At 70.5% G+C, this 16,831-nt stretch overlaps 3 protein-coding genes across 3 annotated transcripts; 2 read left to right on the top strand and 1 right to left on the bottom strand.

Annotated features, from left to right (window-relative positions):
• Positions 1-66: 66 nt before the first annotated feature.
• Positions 67-2,766, top strand: LOC309452741 (sperm-associated antigen 7-like; the record flags this gene model as incomplete). Its single annotated transcript, XM_082077402.1, has 5 exons — positions 67-155; positions 768-852; positions 1,883-1,972; positions 2,156-2,312; positions 2,576-2,766. The coding sequence occupies 5 exons, from the start codon at positions 67-69 to the stop codon at positions 2,764-2,766; spliced, it is 612 nt and encodes a 203-aa protein (XP_081933528.1).
• A 133-nt stretch (positions 2,767-2,899) lies between these two features.
• ENO3 (enolase 3) lies at positions 2,900-10,385 on the bottom strand. Its single transcript, XM_082077399.1, has 12 exons — positions 10,317-10,385; positions 9,830-9,916; positions 9,178-9,273; positions 8,788-8,846; positions 8,645-8,714; positions 8,267-8,400; positions 7,212-7,434; positions 6,174-6,371; positions 5,195-5,396; positions 3,702-3,810; positions 3,244-3,302; positions 2,900-3,150 (listed from the first exon to the last, which is right to left on the bottom strand). Exons 2-12 carry the CDS (start codon positions 9,912-9,914, stop codon positions 3,081-3,083), a joined length of 1,305 nt encoding a protein of 434 aa, XP_081933525.1. The 5' UTR covers positions 9,915-9,916; positions 10,317-10,385; the 3' UTR covers positions 2,900-3,080.
• Positions 10,386-11,904: 1,519 nt separating this feature from the next.
• LOC309452739 (profilin-1-like) lies at positions 11,905-15,873 on the top strand. Its single transcript, XM_082077400.1, is given in 4 exon segments — positions 11,905-12,205; positions 14,227-14,371; positions 14,374-14,418; positions 15,609-15,873. Coding segments are annotated over 4 exon segments (420 nt in total). The 5' UTR covers positions 11,905-12,073; the 3' UTR covers positions 15,707-15,873.
• The last annotated feature ends 958 nt before the right edge of the window (positions 15,874-16,831 follow it).

Genomic DNA, 16,831 nt, shown 5'->3' on the forward strand with positions numbered 1-16,831 from the left:
GGTGTCCCCGGACGCCTGGGTCCCCCCGGACACCTGGGTCCCACCCGAACGCCTGGGTCCCCCCAGATGGAGCAGGAGGTGTCGCAGTTCATCCAGGCCCCGGGGGAGCCGCGGCGGCGCTTCCAGCCCATGAGCAAGATCGAGAGGAGCATCTTGTGAGGGGACACGGGACACTGGGGGACACGGGACACTGGGGGACACTGGGGGGACACTGGGGGGAACTGGGGACACTGGGTGGAACTGGGGACACTGGGGGACACGGGACACTGGGGGGAACACGGGACACTGGGGGACACGGGACACTGGGGGACACTGGGGGGACACGGGACATTGGGGGACACGGGACACTGGGGGACACGGGACACTGGGGGACACTGGGGGACACGGGACGCTGGGGGGAACTGGGGGGACACTGGGGGACACGGGACACTGGGGGACACGGGACACTGGGGGACACGGGACACTGGGGGACACTGGGGGACACGGGACACTGGGAGGAACTGGGGGGACACTGGGGGGACACGGGACACTGGGGGACACTGGGGGGACACGGGACACTGGGGACACGGGACGCTGGGGGGAACTGGGGACACTGGGTGGAACTGGGGACACTGGGGGGACAGGGCGGGAAGTGGGGGCCACTGGGTGGAACTGGGGACAGAACAGGAGCCCCCGAGGTGGGAGCTGGGGACCCCGATGGAGCAGTTTGGGACCCCCCTGGGGACACTGGGGACCCCGGGGACATTGGGGTGTCCCCGTCCCCCCAGGCACGACGTGGCCGAGGTGGCCGGGCTGACGTCGTTCTCCTTCGGGGACGACGAGGACAATCGATACGTGATGGTGTTCAAGAAGGTGGGGACGGGGGGGCACGGGGGGACACTGGGATGTGGGGGGGACATGGGGACAGTCGATATGTCACGGTGCTCAAGAAGGGGGGACGGGGGACACGGGGATGGGGGGACAGGATGGGGACACGGGGCGAACAGGGGGAGCTGGGGGGGGACATGGGAATGTGGGGGGAACAGGGGGACAGTTGGGAGGGGCCTGGGACAGGGGGAGGGGCAGGGCGGGGGGACAAGGAACAGCAGAGGTGGTGGGGGAGGGGCAGCGGCGGGGGGGGGGGCAGCGGCGGGGGAGGGGGCAGCGGCGGGGGAGGGGCAGCGGCGGGGGGGGCAGCGGTGGGGGAGGGGCAGCGGTGGGGAGGAGGAGCGGTGGGGAGGAGGAGCGGTGGGGAGGGGCAGCGGCGGGGGAGGGGCAGCGGTGGGGAGGGGCAGCGGTGGGGGAGGGGCAGCGGCGGGGAGGGGCAGCAGCGGGGGAGGGGCAGCGGCGGGGAGGGGCAGCGGTGGGGGAGGGGCAGCGGCGGGGAGGGGCAGCGGTGGGGAGGGGCAGTGGTGGGGGAGGGGCAGCGGTGGGGAGGGGCAGCGGTGGGGAGGGGCAGCGGTGGGGGAGGGGCAGCGGCGGGGGAGGGGCAGCGGCGGGGAGGGGCAGTGGTGGGGAGGGGCAGCGGTGGGGAGGGGCAGTGGTGGGGAGGGGCAGCGGTGGGGAGGGGCAGCGGTGGGGAGGGGCAGCGGTGGGGGAGGGGCAGCGGCGGGGAGGGGCAGCGGCGGGGGAGGGGCAGCGGTGGGGGAGGGGCAGCGGTGGGGAGGGGCAGCGGCGGGGGAGGGGCAGCGGCGGGGGGGCAGCGGCGGGGGAGGGGCAGCAGTGAGGGAGGGGCAGCGGTGGGGAGGGGCAGCGGTGGGGAGGGGCAGCGGTGGGAGGGGCAGCGGTGGGGGAGGGGCAGCGGCGGGGAGGGGCAGCGGCGGGGGAGGGGCAGCGGTGGGGAGGGGCAGCGGTGGGGGAGGGGCAGCGGCGGGGGGGGCAGCGGCAGGTCTGACCCCCCCAGGAGTTCGCGCCGTCGGACGAGGAGCTGGACGCGTACCGGCGGGGGGAGGAGTGGGACCCCGCCCGGGCGGAGCAGCGGCGGCGCCTGCGGGTGGGTGTGGCCGGGGGCGGTCCGGTGGGCGGGGCTTTGTGGGCGGGGCTTCGTGGGTGGGGTCTGGGAGGTTGATAGGACACAGGAGTGGGCGGGGCTTGGCACAAAGTAGGTGTGGCTTGTGGAGGAGGGTGGGGCTGTGCAGGCTGTGGGTGGAGCTTGTCCCTCTGACCCCGCCCCCAGGAGCTGGCGGCCCAGCAGGAGGAGGCGGAGCTTGAGCGCGGCCCCGCCCCCCCTGGCCCCCCCACTGACTACAAGGACAAATACCGGCACCTGATTGGCTGCGAGGCCGCCAAGGCCGCCGCCCGCACCATGGAGGCCAATAAGGCGTATGGATGCGGTGAGTGGGGGCGGGGCCGGATGCCTGGGTCCACTATTGGCTGGAAGGGGCTGGGGCACCCGGATGCCTGGGTCCCCTGGGGGGTGGGGTGTTCACAAGGTCGCCTGGGTCCCTTGTTTGGGGTGGGGGGAGGTTGTTACTCTGACACCCGGGTTCTCGGCGGGGGGGGCGGGGTTTCCCCGGACGCCTGGGTCCCCTGGTGGGGGTTCCGTCTGGGGGTCTCCCCGGACGCCTGGGTCCCCGGTGACCCCCGTGTCCCGCAGTTCCGGCCGCGCACAAGCGCGACACGCGCTCGATCGAGGAGGCGATGGACGAGCTGCGGGCCAAGAGGCGGCGGCGCCAGGGGGAGGGGCCCGGGGGGGAGGGGCCTGCGAGGGTGGGGCCCGGGGGGGAGGGGCCCGGAGCGGGGGAGGGGCCCGGTGTGGGGGAGGGGCCCAGGGAGGCCTCAGCCTGAGGGGGGAGGGGCGGAACCCGGGGGGGTTTAACCTGGGGGTTGGGGGAGGGGTGACAGGGGGACACCCCCAAGTCCCGGCTCCATGTCCGTGTGTCTGTCCCACCCCCCATAAACAAAGTGACGAGTCGGGACAAGCGCGTCCAGAGCTTTATTGGGGGGGCGATGGCGGCTCTGGAGGTGACAGCGGCCCCAGGGGGTCGGTGGCCCTGGGGGGGTCTCGGTGGCCCCAGGGGGTCGGTGGCCCCCGGGGGGGTCTCGGTGGCCCCGGGGGGGTCTCAGTGGCCCCCAGGGGGGTGTTGGTGCCCCCGCGGGTCCTACTTGGCGCGGGGGTTGCGGAATTTGCGTCCAGCGAACTTGGCCTTGTCCCCAAGTTCCTCCTCGATCCTGGGGGGACACGGGGTCACAGGAGGTCACGGGGGGTCACAGCAGGTCCCGGGGGGTCACAGGGATGTTTGGGGACACGTGGGGCCCTCTCACCTCATGAGCTGGTTGTACTTGGCCAAGCGCTCGGAGCGACAGGGGGCGCCCGTCTTGATCTGGGGACGGAGAGGACAGTGGGTGACAATGGGTGACGATGACAAGGGGTGACAAGGGCTGACAGTCCCACCTGCCCCGTGCACAGTCCCACCACCAGGGGGTGACAATGACAATGGGTGACAATGACAATGAGAAGGGTGCCGTCCCACCTGCCCCGTGCACAGTCCCACCACCAGGGGGTGACAATGGGTGACAATGACAATGACAAAGGTGCCGTCCCACCTGCCCCGTGCACAGTCCCACCACCAGGGGGTGACAATGGGTGACAACGGGTGACAATGGGTGACAATGACAATGAGAAGGGTGCCGTCCCACCTGCCCCGTGCACAGTCCCACCACCAGGGGGTGACAACGGGTGACAATGGGTGACAATGACAATGAGAAGGGTGCCGTCCCACCTGCCCCGTGCACAGTCCCACCACCAGGTCGGCGATGAACGTGTCCTCCGTCTCCCCGGAGCGGTGACTCACCATCACCCCCCAGCCGTGGCTCTGCGCCAGCTTGCACCTGGGGACATGGACAGTGTGGGGACACTGGGGACATGGGGGACATTGGGGACATTGGGGACACGGGGGACATGGGGGACATGGGGGGAGATGGGGACGGGGGGACATCGGGGTAGTTGGGGCTGTGGGGACGGGAGTTCTGCCGCAGGGTTTTGCACACGCGCCTTTTCACGCTGGGTTTGCACACAAGCTCTTCCGGGGGTTCTCCTGAGGGGTTTGCACGAGGACTGCAGGGGGGGTTGCACGGGGGTTGCACAAGGATTGCAGGGGGGTTTGCACACAGATTTTCCCGGTTTGCACGGGGGGTTGCACATGGGTTTTCTTGATTTTGCATGAGGTTTGCACAGGGGTTTGCACGTGGATTTTCCTGGTTTGCACGGGGGTTTGCACAGCGGTTTGCACAAAGATTGCAGGGGATTGCACGAGGGTTGGCACAAGGATTGCAGGGGTTTGCATGGGGTTTGCACGAGGGTTGCAGGGGGGTTGCAGGGGGTTGCACGGGGGTTTGCACGGGGGTTGCAGGGGTTTGCACGAGGGTTGCAGGGGTTTGCACGGGGTTGCAGGGGTTTGCACGAGGGTTGCAGGGGGTTGCAGGGGTTGCAGGGGTTTGCACGAGGGTTGCAGGGGTTTGCAGGGGGTTGCAGGGGTTGCAGGGGTTGCAGGGGTTGCAGGGGGTTGCAGGGGTTGCAGGGGGTTGCAGGGGTTGCAGGGGGTTTGCACGGGGGTTTGCACGGGGGTTGCAGGGGTTGCAGGGGTTGCAGGGGTTGCAGGGGTTGCAGGGGGTTGCAGGGGTTTGCATGGGGGTTGCAGGGGTTGCAGGGGTTGCAGGGGTTGCAGGAGTTGCAGGGGGTTTGCACGGGGGTTTGCACGGGGGTTTGCATGGGGGTTGCAGGGGTTGCAGGGGTTGCAGGGGTTGCAGGGGGTTGCAGGGGTTGCAGGGGTTGCAGGGGGTTTGCACGGGGGTTTGCAGGGGGTTGCAGGGGGTTGCAGGGGTTGCAGGGGTTGCAGGGGGTTTGCACGGGGGTTTGCACGGGGGTTTGCACGGGGGTTTGCACGGGGGTTTGCACGGGGGTTGCAGGGGTTGCAGGGGTTGCAGGGGTTGCAGGGGTTGCAGGAGTTGCAGGGGGTTTGCACGGGGGTTTGCACGGGGGTTTGCATGGGGGTTGCAGGGGTTGCAGGGGTTGCAGGGGTTGCAGGGGGTTGCAGGGGTTGCAGGGGTTGCAGGGGGTTTGCACGGGGGTTTGCAGGGGGTTGCAGGGGTTGCAGGGGTTGCAGGGGTTGCAGGGGTTTGCAGGGGGTTTGCACGGGGGTTGCAGGGGTTGCAGGGGTTTGCAGGGGGTTGCAGGGGTTGCAGGGGTTGCAGGGGTTGCAGGGGTTGCACTCACGCCTGGATGGACTCGGTGACGGAGCCGATCTGGTTGACCTTGAGCAGCAGGCAGTTGCAGGCGCCGAGCTCGGCCGCGCGCTGGATGCGCTTGGGGTTCGTCACCGTCAGGTCGTCCCCGACCACCTGGATCCCCACCTGGCCCAGGAAGCGGCGCCAGCCCTCCCAGTCGTCCTGGTCAAACGGGTCCTCGATGGACACCACTGGGGACAAAACCAGTACAGACCAGTGTAAACCAGTATGGACCAGCACGGAGCTGCAGGAACCACCCCCGTCCCCTCCCAGCCCTCCCAGTCGTCCTGGTCAAACAGGTCCTCGATGGACACCACTGGGGGTAAAACCAGTATGGACCAGTATGGACCAGTGTAAACCAGTATAGACCAGTGTAAACCAGTATGGACCGGTGTAAACCAGTATGGACCGGTGTAAACCAGTATAGACCAGTGTAAACCAGTGCAGAACCACGTGGAGCAGCGTGGATCAGTGGGGACGACTATAAACCCCAGTCCGGACCCAGAGAGTCCCTGATGAAGCTCTGGAAGAGCCGCCCCAATGCTCCCAGTGCCCCCAATGCTCCCAGTGCCCCCAGTGCTCCCAGTGCCCCCATCCGCCCCCATCCCCCCATCCCCCATACCCGGGTAGTCCTTGATGAAGCTCTGGTAGAGCTGCCCCATCCCCCATCGCCCCCCATCGCCCCCCACCCCCCATCGCCCATCCCCCGTACCCGGGTAGTCCTTGATGAAGCTCTGGTAGAGCTGCCCCATCCCCCATTGCCCCCATCGCCCCCATCCCCCCCATCGCCCCCCATCGCCCCCCATCCCCCGTACCCGGGTAGTCCTTGATGAAGCTCTGGTAGAGCTGCCCCATCCCCCATCCCCCCATCCCCCCCATCGCCCCCATCCCCCGTACCCGGGTAGTCCTTGATGAAGCTCTGGTAGAGCTGCCCCATCCCCCATCCCCCCATCGCCCATCCCCCGTACCCGGGTAGTCCTTGATGAAGCTCTGGTAGAGCTGCCCCAGCTGCTCCCCCGAGATGAGCCGCTTGGGGTCCGGGGGGGATTTGAAGTCCAGGTCGTACTTGCCGTCCCGGCAGAACTCGGAGGCCGCCACGTCCATGCCGATCACCACCTTGTCGGGGTACCCGGCCTGCCCGATGGCGGCCTTCAGCAGCTCCAGCGCTGCGGGCGGGCGTCAGCACCCGGCGTGCGGCCCCACGGCCGTGGGGACCCCGGCGTGCGGCCCCACATCCCCCCACTGGTGTCCTGCCCCCCGGCCCCCACATGTCTCCCCCTTTCCACCAAGATCCTCTTCTCTCCCCACAAAGTGGACCCAGGTGTCCGGGTGCCCCCCCTCCCCCCACTTCGAGGACCCAGGCGTCCGGGTGCCCCCCCTCCCCCCCCTTCGAGGACCCAGGCGTCCGGGTGCCCCCCCTCCCCCCCCTTCGAGGACCCAGGCGTCCGGGGCCGCTGCCCTTTCTCCAGTTACGGCCACAACCACTAAATCTGGATTTGACCCCGAAACCTGACCCCGGGGTGGGGGAGGGGCTGGAAATAACCCCGAGCCCCCCACCCAAGACGGGGGATGGGCGGGCGGCAAGGGACCCAGGCGTCCGGGGGGTGTCACTAAAGGGACCCAGGTGTCTGGGTTTATCACTAGAAGGACCCAGGTGTCCGGGGGGGTGTCACTAAAGGGACCCAGGCGTCCGGGGGGTGTCACTAGAAGGACCCAGATGTCTGGGGGGTGTCACTAAAGGGACCCAGGCGTCCGGGGGGTGTCACTAAAGGGACCCAGGCGTCCGGGGGGTGTCACTAAAGGGACCCAGATGTCTGGGGGGTGTCACTAAAGGGACCCAGGCGTCCGGGGGGTGTCACTAAAGGGACCCAGGCGTCCGGGGGCTGTCACTAGAAGGACCCAGATGTCTGGGGGGTGTCACTAAAGGGACCCAGGCGTCCGGGGGGTGTCACTAAAGGGACCCAGGCGTCCGGCGGTGCCACCAGAGGGACCCCGGCGTCCGGTACCTTCGTTGTTCTCCAGGATGTTGGGCGCGAAGCCGCCCTCGTCGCCCACGTTGGTGGCGTCCTTGCCGTACTTGGCCTTGATGACGCCCTTGAGGCTGTGGTAGACCTCGGCGCCGATGCGCATGGCGTCGCGGAACGAGGACGCGCCCACCGGCAGCACCATGAACTCCTGCATCGCCAGCTTGTTCCCCGCGTGCGAGCCCCCGTTGATCACGTTGAAGGCCTGGACGGGGGACCCAGGAGTTCGGGACGCCCCAAAGACCCAGCGACCCCACCCAGACCCAACTGGAACCCCTAAAGATCCAGCGGCACCCCCAAAACCCAACAAACCCATCAAACCCCAACTGAGAACCCCCCAAAGATCCGACTGGGTCCCTAAAGACCCAACTGGATCCCAAGACCCAACAACCCCCCCAAGACCCAATGACCACCCCAATGACCCAACTGAGCCCCCCCAAACCCAATGGGATGCCCCAAAACCCAACTGAGACCCCCCCAAAGACCCAAAACCCAATGGGATGCCCCAAAACCCAACTGAGACCCCCCCAAAGACCCAAAACCCAATGGGATGGCCCAAAACCCAACTGGGTCCATGAAGACCCACCTGGATCACTGAGACCCAACTGGGCCCCCCAAGACCAAACAACCCCCCAAGACCCAATGACCACCCCAATGACCCAACCGAGACCCCCAAACCCAATGGGATGCCCCAAAACCCAACTGAAACCCCCCAAAGACCCAAACCCCAATGGGATGCCCCAAAACCCACTGGGTCCATAAAGAACCACCTGGATCCCAAAGACCCAACAACCCCCCCAGGACCCAATGACCACCCCAATGACCCAACTTGCTCCCCCAAAACCCAACCAAGACCCCCCAAAACCCAATGGGATGCCCCAAAACCCAACGAGGGTCCTAAAGACCCAACTGGGCCCCGCAAGACCCAACCAAGACCCCAAAGACCCAACCAAGACCCCAAAACCCAATGGGATGCCCCAAACCCCAACTGAGACCCCCCGAAGGCCCAAACCCGGGGCGCCGGCGCCACGCGGTACCGGCACGGGCAGGATGAGCTCGGCGTTGCCGGCGAGGTCCGCGATGTGCCGGTACAGGGGGACGCCCTTCTCGGCCGCGCCCGCCTTGCAAACGGCCAATGAGACGCCCAGGATGGCGTTCGCCCCGAACTTGGCTGTGGGGAGGGGGGAGGGTGAGTTAGGGGGACCCAGGCGTCCGGGAGGGACCCAGGCGTCGGGGAGGGACCCAGGTGTCCCAGGAGGGACCCAGGCGTCCGGGAGGGACCCAGGCGTCCGGGAGGGACCCAGGTGTCGGGGAGGGACCCAGGCGTCCGGGAGGGACCCAGGCGTCCGGGAGGGACCCCAGCGTCCGGGAGGGACCCAGGCGTCCGGGAGGGACCCAGGCGTCCGGGCGCTCACATTTGTTCTCGGTGCCGTCCAGGTCAATCATGAGCTTGTCGATCTTCTCCTGCTCCACCACGCTGATTTTCTGTGGGGACACGGGTCAGAGGTCAGGGGTCAGGGGTCAGACCCCCCCCCCCCCCCGCCCCGCCCCCACGCACCTTCTCCAGCAGCGCGGGGCCGATGGTCTTGTTGATGTGCTCCACGGCCTTGAGGACGCCTGGGGGAGGGGCGACCTTTGACCTCCGGGCACCCCCACCCCCAGCAGGGGAGGGACTTGGGGGGCTCTTGGGATTTGGGGGTCGTGGGGTCTCGAGGTGCCCAGTTGGGTCTTGGGGGTGCCAGTTGGGTTTTGGGGGTCATCGGGTCATTGGAGGTTGTTGGGTCTTGGGGGGTCCTGGGGGGACCCGGTTGTGCCCAGGGGCTCGTGGGGTGGTTGTTGGGGTGTTGTTGGGGTGTGGGATGGTTGTCGGGGTGTTGTTGGGGTGTTGTTGGGGTGTTGTCGGTTGCTGTCGGGTGCTGTCGGGGTGTCCCCGTGTCCCCGGTCCCACCTTTGCCCAGGTAGCGGCTCTTGTCCCCGTCCCGCAGCTCCAGGGCCTCGTGGATCCCGGTGGAGGCGCCGCTGGGGACGGCGGCTCGAAAGCGCCCTGGGGGGTGAGACCAGCGTGGGACCCGGGACCCCCCGCGTCCCCCCGTGTCCCCCCGTGTCCCCCACGGCCTCTTGTGTCCCTGCGTCCCCCCGTGTCCCCCCATGGCCTCTTGTGTCCCTCTGTGTCCCCCCATAGCCTCTTGTGTCCTCCCATGTCACCCCATGTCCCCCTATCTCCCCCTGTGCCCCCCTATGGCCTCTCGTGTCCCCCCATGTCCCCAACACCCACCACAACCTCCACGCCCCCCCACATCCCCCCATGTCCCCAACGTCCCCCGTGCTCCCCATGTCCCCATCCCCATGTCCCCCAATGTCCCCTCCACCTCCCCAACACCCACTAAAACCCCCCGTGTCCCCCGTCCCCCCCGTGTCCCCCCGTGTCCCCCCCATTCCCCGTCCCTGCCATGTCCCCATCCCCCCCGCCCCCACCGTGTCCCCCCCGTGTCCCCCGTCCCCCCCGTCCCCTGTGTCCCCCATCCCTCGCGTCCCCCCCGTGTCCCCCCCATGTCCCCCGTCCCCCCCGTGTCCCCCCCCGTCCCCGTGCCGCGTCCCACCCTTGGCCGTGTGCAGATCCACCTCCACCGTGGGGTTTCCCCGCGAGTCCAGGATCTCCCGGGCCACGATCTTCTGGATGGACATGGCTGCGGGGGAGGGGCGGCGGTCAGGGGGACCCAGGCGTCCGGCCGCGCCCCCCCCGCCCCCCGCCCGGGGACCCAGGCGTCCGGGGAGCAACCCCCTCCCCCCGGCTGCTTCCCAACACGGGGACCCAGGCGTCCGGGTGACCCTGATGTGACCCCAGACCCCTCCCATGCCACAGGGGACCCAGGCGTCCGGGTGACCCCCGGTTGGCCCCAGAGAAGCCCCCGCTCTCCCCTGAGGGGACCCAGGCGTCCGGGAGGACCCAGGCGTCCGGGAGACGACCCTGTGCCAAAAAGGGGACCCAGGTGTCCGGGGAAGACCCAGGTGTCCAGAAGGAACCCAGGCGTCCGGGAGGGGACCCAGGCGTCCGGGAGGGGACCCAGGCGTCCGGGCACTGCTCACTTGCGCTGTTCCGCTGGGTCCTGCCCCCTGGAGGGTCCCCAGGGGCTATTTATGCCCAAACCCCCCCAGCCCCCCCTCCCCCCCAAGGGACCGGGGACAAGTTCGGGACCCAGGCGTCCGGCGGGGGGAGGGGACACCGCGGGGACCCAGGCGTCCGGGCCGGGTGGCACTTGCCGATGGTCCCTGTGCGTCCCCTCCCCCCTCTCCGGGGTTATTTTTAGCCCCCCCAAAGGTCTCGAGGAAAGGACACGGTAACACGAGACCCTCCCCCCCGAACTCCTGGGTCCCCCCCGGACTCCTGGGTCCCCGGGACACGCCCGGATGCCTGGGTCCCCTCTTGGGGTCTCCCGGACGCCTGGGTCCCCTTTTGGGGGTCTCCCGGACGCCTGGGTCCCCTTTTTGAGTGTGACGGGGGTCTCCCGGACGCCTGGGTCCCCTTTTGGGGGTCTCCCGGACGCCTGGGTCCCCGTTGGGCGGCGCTCGCAGTGCCCCCTGGCGGCTCCGCAGGGGCAGCACCGGCCCCGTGGGGGGGGGGGGGGGGATCGGCCCGATGGCCCCACGGTGGGGGAGGGGCGGCGGCTCTGACCACTTCCCGGGGAAGTTCCCGCCGGGGGGGGCGGGGCCCGGACGCCTGGGTCCCTCGGTCGGGGAGGGGGGAGGGGCAGCGCTGGTAACCCCCGACCCCCTCCCCCCCGGTTCTGGGGGTCGCGTCCGCCCCCCCCGTTACCCACAATGCAGCGGGAAAGAACGGCTGGGGGAGGGGCCGAACTCCTGGGTCCTTCCTGAGCCCCTCCCGAACTCCTGGGTCCCCTCCCGAACTCCTGGGTCCCTCCCGAACTCCTGGGTCCCCTCCCGCACTCCTGGGTCCCCTCCCGAACGCCTGGGTCCTTCCTGAGTCCCTCCCGCACTCCTGGGTCCCTCCCGAACTCCTGGGTCCTTCCTGGTCCCTCCCGAACTCCTGGGTCCCCTCCCGAACGCCTGGGTCCTTCCTGGACCCTCCCGAACTCCTGGGTCCCTCCCGAACTCCTGGGTCCCCTCCCGAACGCCTGGGTCCTTCCTGGACCCTCCCGAACTCCTGGGTCCCTCCCGAACTCCTGGGTTCTCCCCCCCCGCGGGCCCCTCCCCCGCCCCGGGGCAGGAAGTGAAACCGCCGCCCCTCCCCCCCATGTCCCGGAAAGTCCCGCCCGGGGCTGAGTCAAAGCCGCGAGACGGGGAGGGGGGATGGGCGCGGGGGGGGGAGGGGCCTTGCACGAGGAGGGGGTCTTTGCACGGGGGGAGGGGCCTTGCACGAGGGGCTTCTTTGCACGGGGGGGTCCCAGCCCCTCCCGCCCCCTTTGGGGCGCACGCGGCCCTTTGCCCGGGGTGGGGGAGGGACCGGGGTGCAGCGCGGGGGGGAGGGGCCACACCCTGATGTGGGGGGGGTCACAATAACGGGGGGACAAGGTGGGGGGGGGGGGGGGTCGCCCCATCTCCCCAATTGCCGTTATCGGGCGCGCGCTCCGGCGGAAAGGGGCGTGTCCCCCGCCGGCCCCGCCCCCTCAGGCCCCGCCCCCTCGGGCCCCGCCCCCCCGCGCCGCTATGAAAAGCCGCCGCCTCGCGCCGCCGCCCGGCCCGACCTCGCGCCGCCGCTCCCGCCCCGCCCGCGCACGCGCAGCGGAGGCCACGCCCCCTCCTCCTCCTCGGCTCCGCCCCCTCCGGGCCACGCCCCCGCCCCCCGCCCGGCCCCGCCCCCCCGCGCTCCCGTTCCCGCCGGCGCCATGAGCGGGTGGGCGCCGTACGTGGAGACGCTGCTGGCGGACGGCACGTGCCAGGACGCCGCGATCGTGGGGTATCGCGACACGCCCGCGGTCTGGGCCGCGGCCCCGGGGAAGACGTTCGCCAACATCACGGTGAGGACCGGGAGCGGGATGGGCTGGGGGGGGAAAGGCGTTTCCCGCCTTCCACGGAGGGGACCCAGGCGTTCGGGAGGGGGCGGGGCCTCAGGCGTCGCCCCCCCGCGGCGATGGGCACCGCGGAGGGACAAAAAAGGCAGAAAAACGCGAAAGTTGCCAGCGTGGCCCGGCCCCCCCGCCCTGGGGAGAGGGAGGGACCCAGGAGTTCCGGGAGGAACCCGGGAGTTCGCGGGGGGGACACGGGACGGGATGGGACGGGACCCAGGAGTTCGGGGGGACCCAGGCGTCCGGGAAGGGTTCCCCCTCCCCCCATCCAAAATCTGTCTGCCCACATCCCTCCCGAACTCCTGGGTCCCTCCCGAACTCCTGGGTCCCTCCCGAACTCCTGGGTCCCTCCCGAACTCCTGGGTCTCCTGAAAAGGAATGGGGGGGGGGGGGAGGGGAGGGGTCCCTAAAAGCCAAAAAAAAAAATGCGCGGAATGTGGCCACTTCCCGGTGGGGGAGGGGCGGCCGGGGCTTCCTGTGGGGGAGGGGCGGCGCGCGCGCATCCCCCCCCCCTCCCCCCGTCCCCGGACGCCTGGGTCCCCCCGCGGAAATCGGGGCGGGGGGGGGAGAGGAAGTTGTGGGGGGGCCCATGTTAGGGGGGAGGGGGAGGGACCCCGGATGCCTGGGTCCCTCCCGAACGCCTGGGTCCCTCCTGAACGCCTGGGGCCCTTATAAGGTCATAAGATGGATGGGAGAGTCGGGGGGGGATGGGGGTTATGGCCCGGATGCCTGGGTCCCTTCTGGGGTCATGGGGGGATCCCCACCAAACTCGGGGGTCCCCTCCCGCACGCCTGGGTCCCCTCCCGCACGCCTGGGTCCCTCCCGCACGCCTGGGTCCCCTCCCGGACTCCTGGGTCCCCTCCCGCACGCCTGGGTCCCTCATGTTCTAGGTGTGTGGGGGTGCGATTCCTCCTGCGTCCCCCGGTCTGTTTGGGCTGGGGGCGCCCCCTGACCCCTGCCCTGCCCCCCAGCCGGCGGAGGTGGCGGCGCTGGTGGGTGGGGGTTCCCCATGACCCCTGACCCCTGACCCCTGCCCCCCCAGCCGGCGGAGGTGGCGGCGCTGGTGGGTGGGGGTTCCCCTGACCCCTGACCCCTGCCCCCCAGCCGGCGGAGGTGGCGGCGCTGGTGGGTGGGGGTTCCCCTGACCCCTGACCCCTGCCCCCCCAGCCGGCGGAGGTGGCGGCGCTGGTGGGTGGGGGTTCCCCATGACCCCTGACCCCTGCCCCCTGCCCCCCCAGCCGGCGGAGGTGGCGGCGCTGGTGGGTGGGGGTTCCCCTGACCCCTGCCCTGCCCCCCAGCCGGCGGAGGTGGCGGCGCTGGTGGGTGGGGGTTCCCCTGACCCCTGACCCCTGCCCTGCCCCCCCAGCCGGCGGAGGTGGCGGCGCTGGTGGGTTGGGGGTTCCCCATGACCCCTGACCCCTGCCCTGCCCCCCCCCCAGCCGGCGGAGGTGGCGGCGCTGGTGGGTGGGGGGTTCCCCATGACCCCTGACCCCTGCCCCCTGCCCCCCCCCAGCCGGCGGAGGTGGCGGCGCTGGTGGGTTGGGGGTTCCCCTGACCCCTGACCCCTGCCCCCCAGCCGGCGGAGGTGGCGGCGCTGGTGGGTGGGGGGTTCCCCATGACCCCTGACCCCTGCCCCCCAGCCGGCGGAGGTGGCGGCGCTGGTGGGTGGGGGTTCCCCTGACCCCTGACCCCTGCCCCCCAGCCGGCGGAGGTGGCGGCGCTGGTGGGTGGGGGTTCCCCTGACCCCTGACCCCTGCCCCCCAGCCGGCGGAGGTGGCGGCGCTGGTGGGTGGGGGTTCCCCATGACCCCTGACCCCTGCCCCCCAGCCGGCGGAGGTGGCGGCGCTGGTGGGTTGGGGGTTCCCCTGACCCCTGACCCCTGCCCCCCCCCCAGCCGGCGGAGGTGGCGGCGCTGGTGGGTTGGGATTTCCCCATGACCCCTGACCCCTGACCCCTGCTCTGCCCCCCCCCAGCCGGCGGAGGTGGCGGCGCTGGTGGGCCCCGAGCGGGGGCCGCTGCTGGTGCAGGGGCTGACGCTGGGGGGGCTGCGCTGCTCCGTGATCCGCGACTCGCTGCTGGTGGAGGGCGAGCACAGCATGGACCTGCGCAGCAAGAGCCCCCGGGGGCGCCCACCTTCAACATCACGGCCACCATCACCAACAAGAGTGAGTCACCCCCCTATAGACCCCCATAGACCCCCCCTGAACCCCCACCTTCAACATCACGGCCACCATCACCAACAAGAGTGAGTCACCCCCCAGAGACCCCCCCATAACCACCCCATAGACCCCCATAGACCCCTCATAACCCCCTGAACCCCCATAGACCCCCCCTGAACCCCCACCTTCAACATCACGGCCGCCATCACCAACAAGAGTGAGTCACCCCCCTATAGACCCCCATAGACCCCCTGACCCCCATAGACCCCCCCATAGCCACCCCATAGACCCCCTGACCCCCACAGACCCCTCATAACCCCCCTGAACCCCCACCTTCAACATCACGGCCACCATCACCAACAAGAGTGAGTGACCCCCCTATAGACCCCCATAGACCCCCCTGAACCCCCGCCTTCAACATCACGGCCACCATCACCAACAAGAGGGAGTGACCCCCCCTGCCCCATCACCCCATGTCCCCCACCCCCCTGTGACCCCCATGTTCCCCTCCCCAGGTCCCCTCTGTCTGTGTCTCGAGGGGTCACCTGAGGTCAGCCCCCCACCCCGCCCCTCCCCCGCAGCCATCGTGCTGGTGATGGGCAAGGAGGGGGTTACCCCCTCCCCCCCTGGCCCCGCCCCTCCCCCCTGACGGCCCCTCCCCCGCAGCCATCGTGCTGGTGATGGGCAAGGAGGGGGTTACCCCCTCCCCCCCCGGCCCCGCCCCCCCCCCGACCCCCCCTCCCCGCAGCCATCGTGCTGGTGATGGGCAAGGAGGGGGTTCCCCCTCCCCCCTGACCCCCCCCTCCCCGCAGCCATAGTGCTGGTGATGGGCAAGGAGGGGGTTACCCCCTCCCCCCCTGGCCCCACCCCCCCTGACCCCCCCTCCCCGCAGCCATCGTGCTGGTGATGGGCAAGGAGGGGGTTACCCCTGACCCCCCCTGGCCCCGCCCCTCCCCCACCTGACCCCCCCTCCCCGCAGCCATCGTGCTGGTGATGGGCAAGGAGGGGGTTACCCCACCCCCCGCCCCTCCCCCTCCCCGCAGCCATCGTGCTGGTGATGGGCAAGGAGGGGGTTACCCCTGACCCCCCCCTCCCCCACCTGACCCCCCCTCCCCGCAGCCATCGTGCTGGTGATGGGCAAGGAGGGGGTTACCCCTGACCCCCCCCTCCCCCCCCTGACCCCCCCCTCCCTGCAGCCATCGTGCTGGTGATGGGCAAGGAGGGCGTCCACGGCGGCGTCGTCAACAAGAAATGCTACGACATGGCCGCCCACCTGCGGCGCTCCCAGTACTGAGGGACCGGGATCCGCTGGGATCCACTGGGGACCACGGGACCCCCCGGGATCCACCGGGACCGCGGGGACCCCCCGGGACCAGCAGGAGCCTCCAGGGACCACCAGGACCTGCCCCTCCCCCCCCCGCTGCCGGCAGCAAAATAAACGAACAGCCTGTGGGGAGAGAACGTGTGGGGCCGGTGTGGGGCTGGTGTGGGGCTGGGACGTGTGGGGCTGGGACGGGGCTGGGACGCGTGGGGCTGGGCTGTGTCTGTGGGGCGTGTCCCCCGTCTCCCGGACGCCTGGGTCCCTCCCGGACGCCTGGGTCCAAGGTCTGCGCCACACCCGGGGGTCAGAGGTCGCCGTGGGGCAGCAGCCACGTCACCCCCACCCCCTCCACCCAGACCCACGGGAGCCGCGGGGGGGCGGGGCCCTTGCTGGGGGCAGAGCGGGGGCTCGTGGGGCCGGGGTGACACTCGTGGGCAGAGCGGGCGTGGGGGCGGGGCCGTGGGGCGGAAGCGGCTCCGGCTCGTTCGGCCCTTTTAAGGGCAGCGGCTGTGGCGCTTCCCCTTCCCCCCCGAGTCACAGCCCGGACGCCTGGGTCCCTGGTGCGGAGGGGCCGGACGCCTGGGTCCCTGGTGCGGAGGGACGAGCCCCACGGCGGGAACCGCGGTGTGGGGTGCGGATGGGGACCCAGGCGTTCGGGAACCGCGGTGTGGGGTGCGGATGGGGACCCAGGCGTTCGGGAACCACGGTGTGGGGTGCGGATGGGGGACCCCGGCGTTCGGGAACCACGGTGTGGGGTGCGGATGGGGACCCCGGCGTTCGAGCCCCATAAGTGCCCCAGCCCCGCTATGGGGGGTGGGAAGGGGGGGTGTGGGGCGGTTATGGGGCGGCTGTTCCATCCCCTCCCCCTGGCTCTATCTGGGGTCCGTGACCCCCAGTTCGTCTTCCCCGCACCCACCGGCCCCGGCGGTGCCCGGGAGGGGCGGAGCCTCAGCAAAGCCCGCCCACCGTGTAGCCAATCCCCGCCGCCTGCCCTTCCCGCCTAAACACCCTCTGCCAATGAGCGGCGCGACGTCGTCAGCGCCAGGACCGCGCCCCCTCGGCCGGGGACACGCCCACAATCAGCTCCCGAAGCCACGC

Source organism: Streptopelia decaocto, assembly GCF_964273445.1.
Source record: "Streptopelia decaocto genome assembly, contig: HAP1_SCAFFOLD_482, whole genome shotgun sequence".
In the NCBI taxonomy this organism is placed as follows: domain Eukaryota; kingdom Metazoa; phylum Chordata; class Aves; order Columbiformes; family Columbidae; genus Streptopelia; species Streptopelia decaocto.

Excerpts from the sequence above, each read along its gene's own strand:
- ENO3 (XM_082077399.1), bottom strand. The coding sequence starts at position 9,914 with ATGTCCATCCAGAAGATCGTGGCCCGGGAGATCCTGGACTCGCGGGGA. Across the intron at positions 3,811-5,194 it reads GTCACCGAGTCCATCCAGGC|GTGCAAGCTGGCGCAGAGCC; the intron begins GTGAGTGCAACC and ends CCATGTCCCCAG. Across the intron at positions 3,303-3,701 it reads TGGGACTGTGCACGGGGCAG|ATCAAGACGGGCGCCCCCTG; the intron begins GTGGGACGGCAC and ends CTCCGTCCCCAG.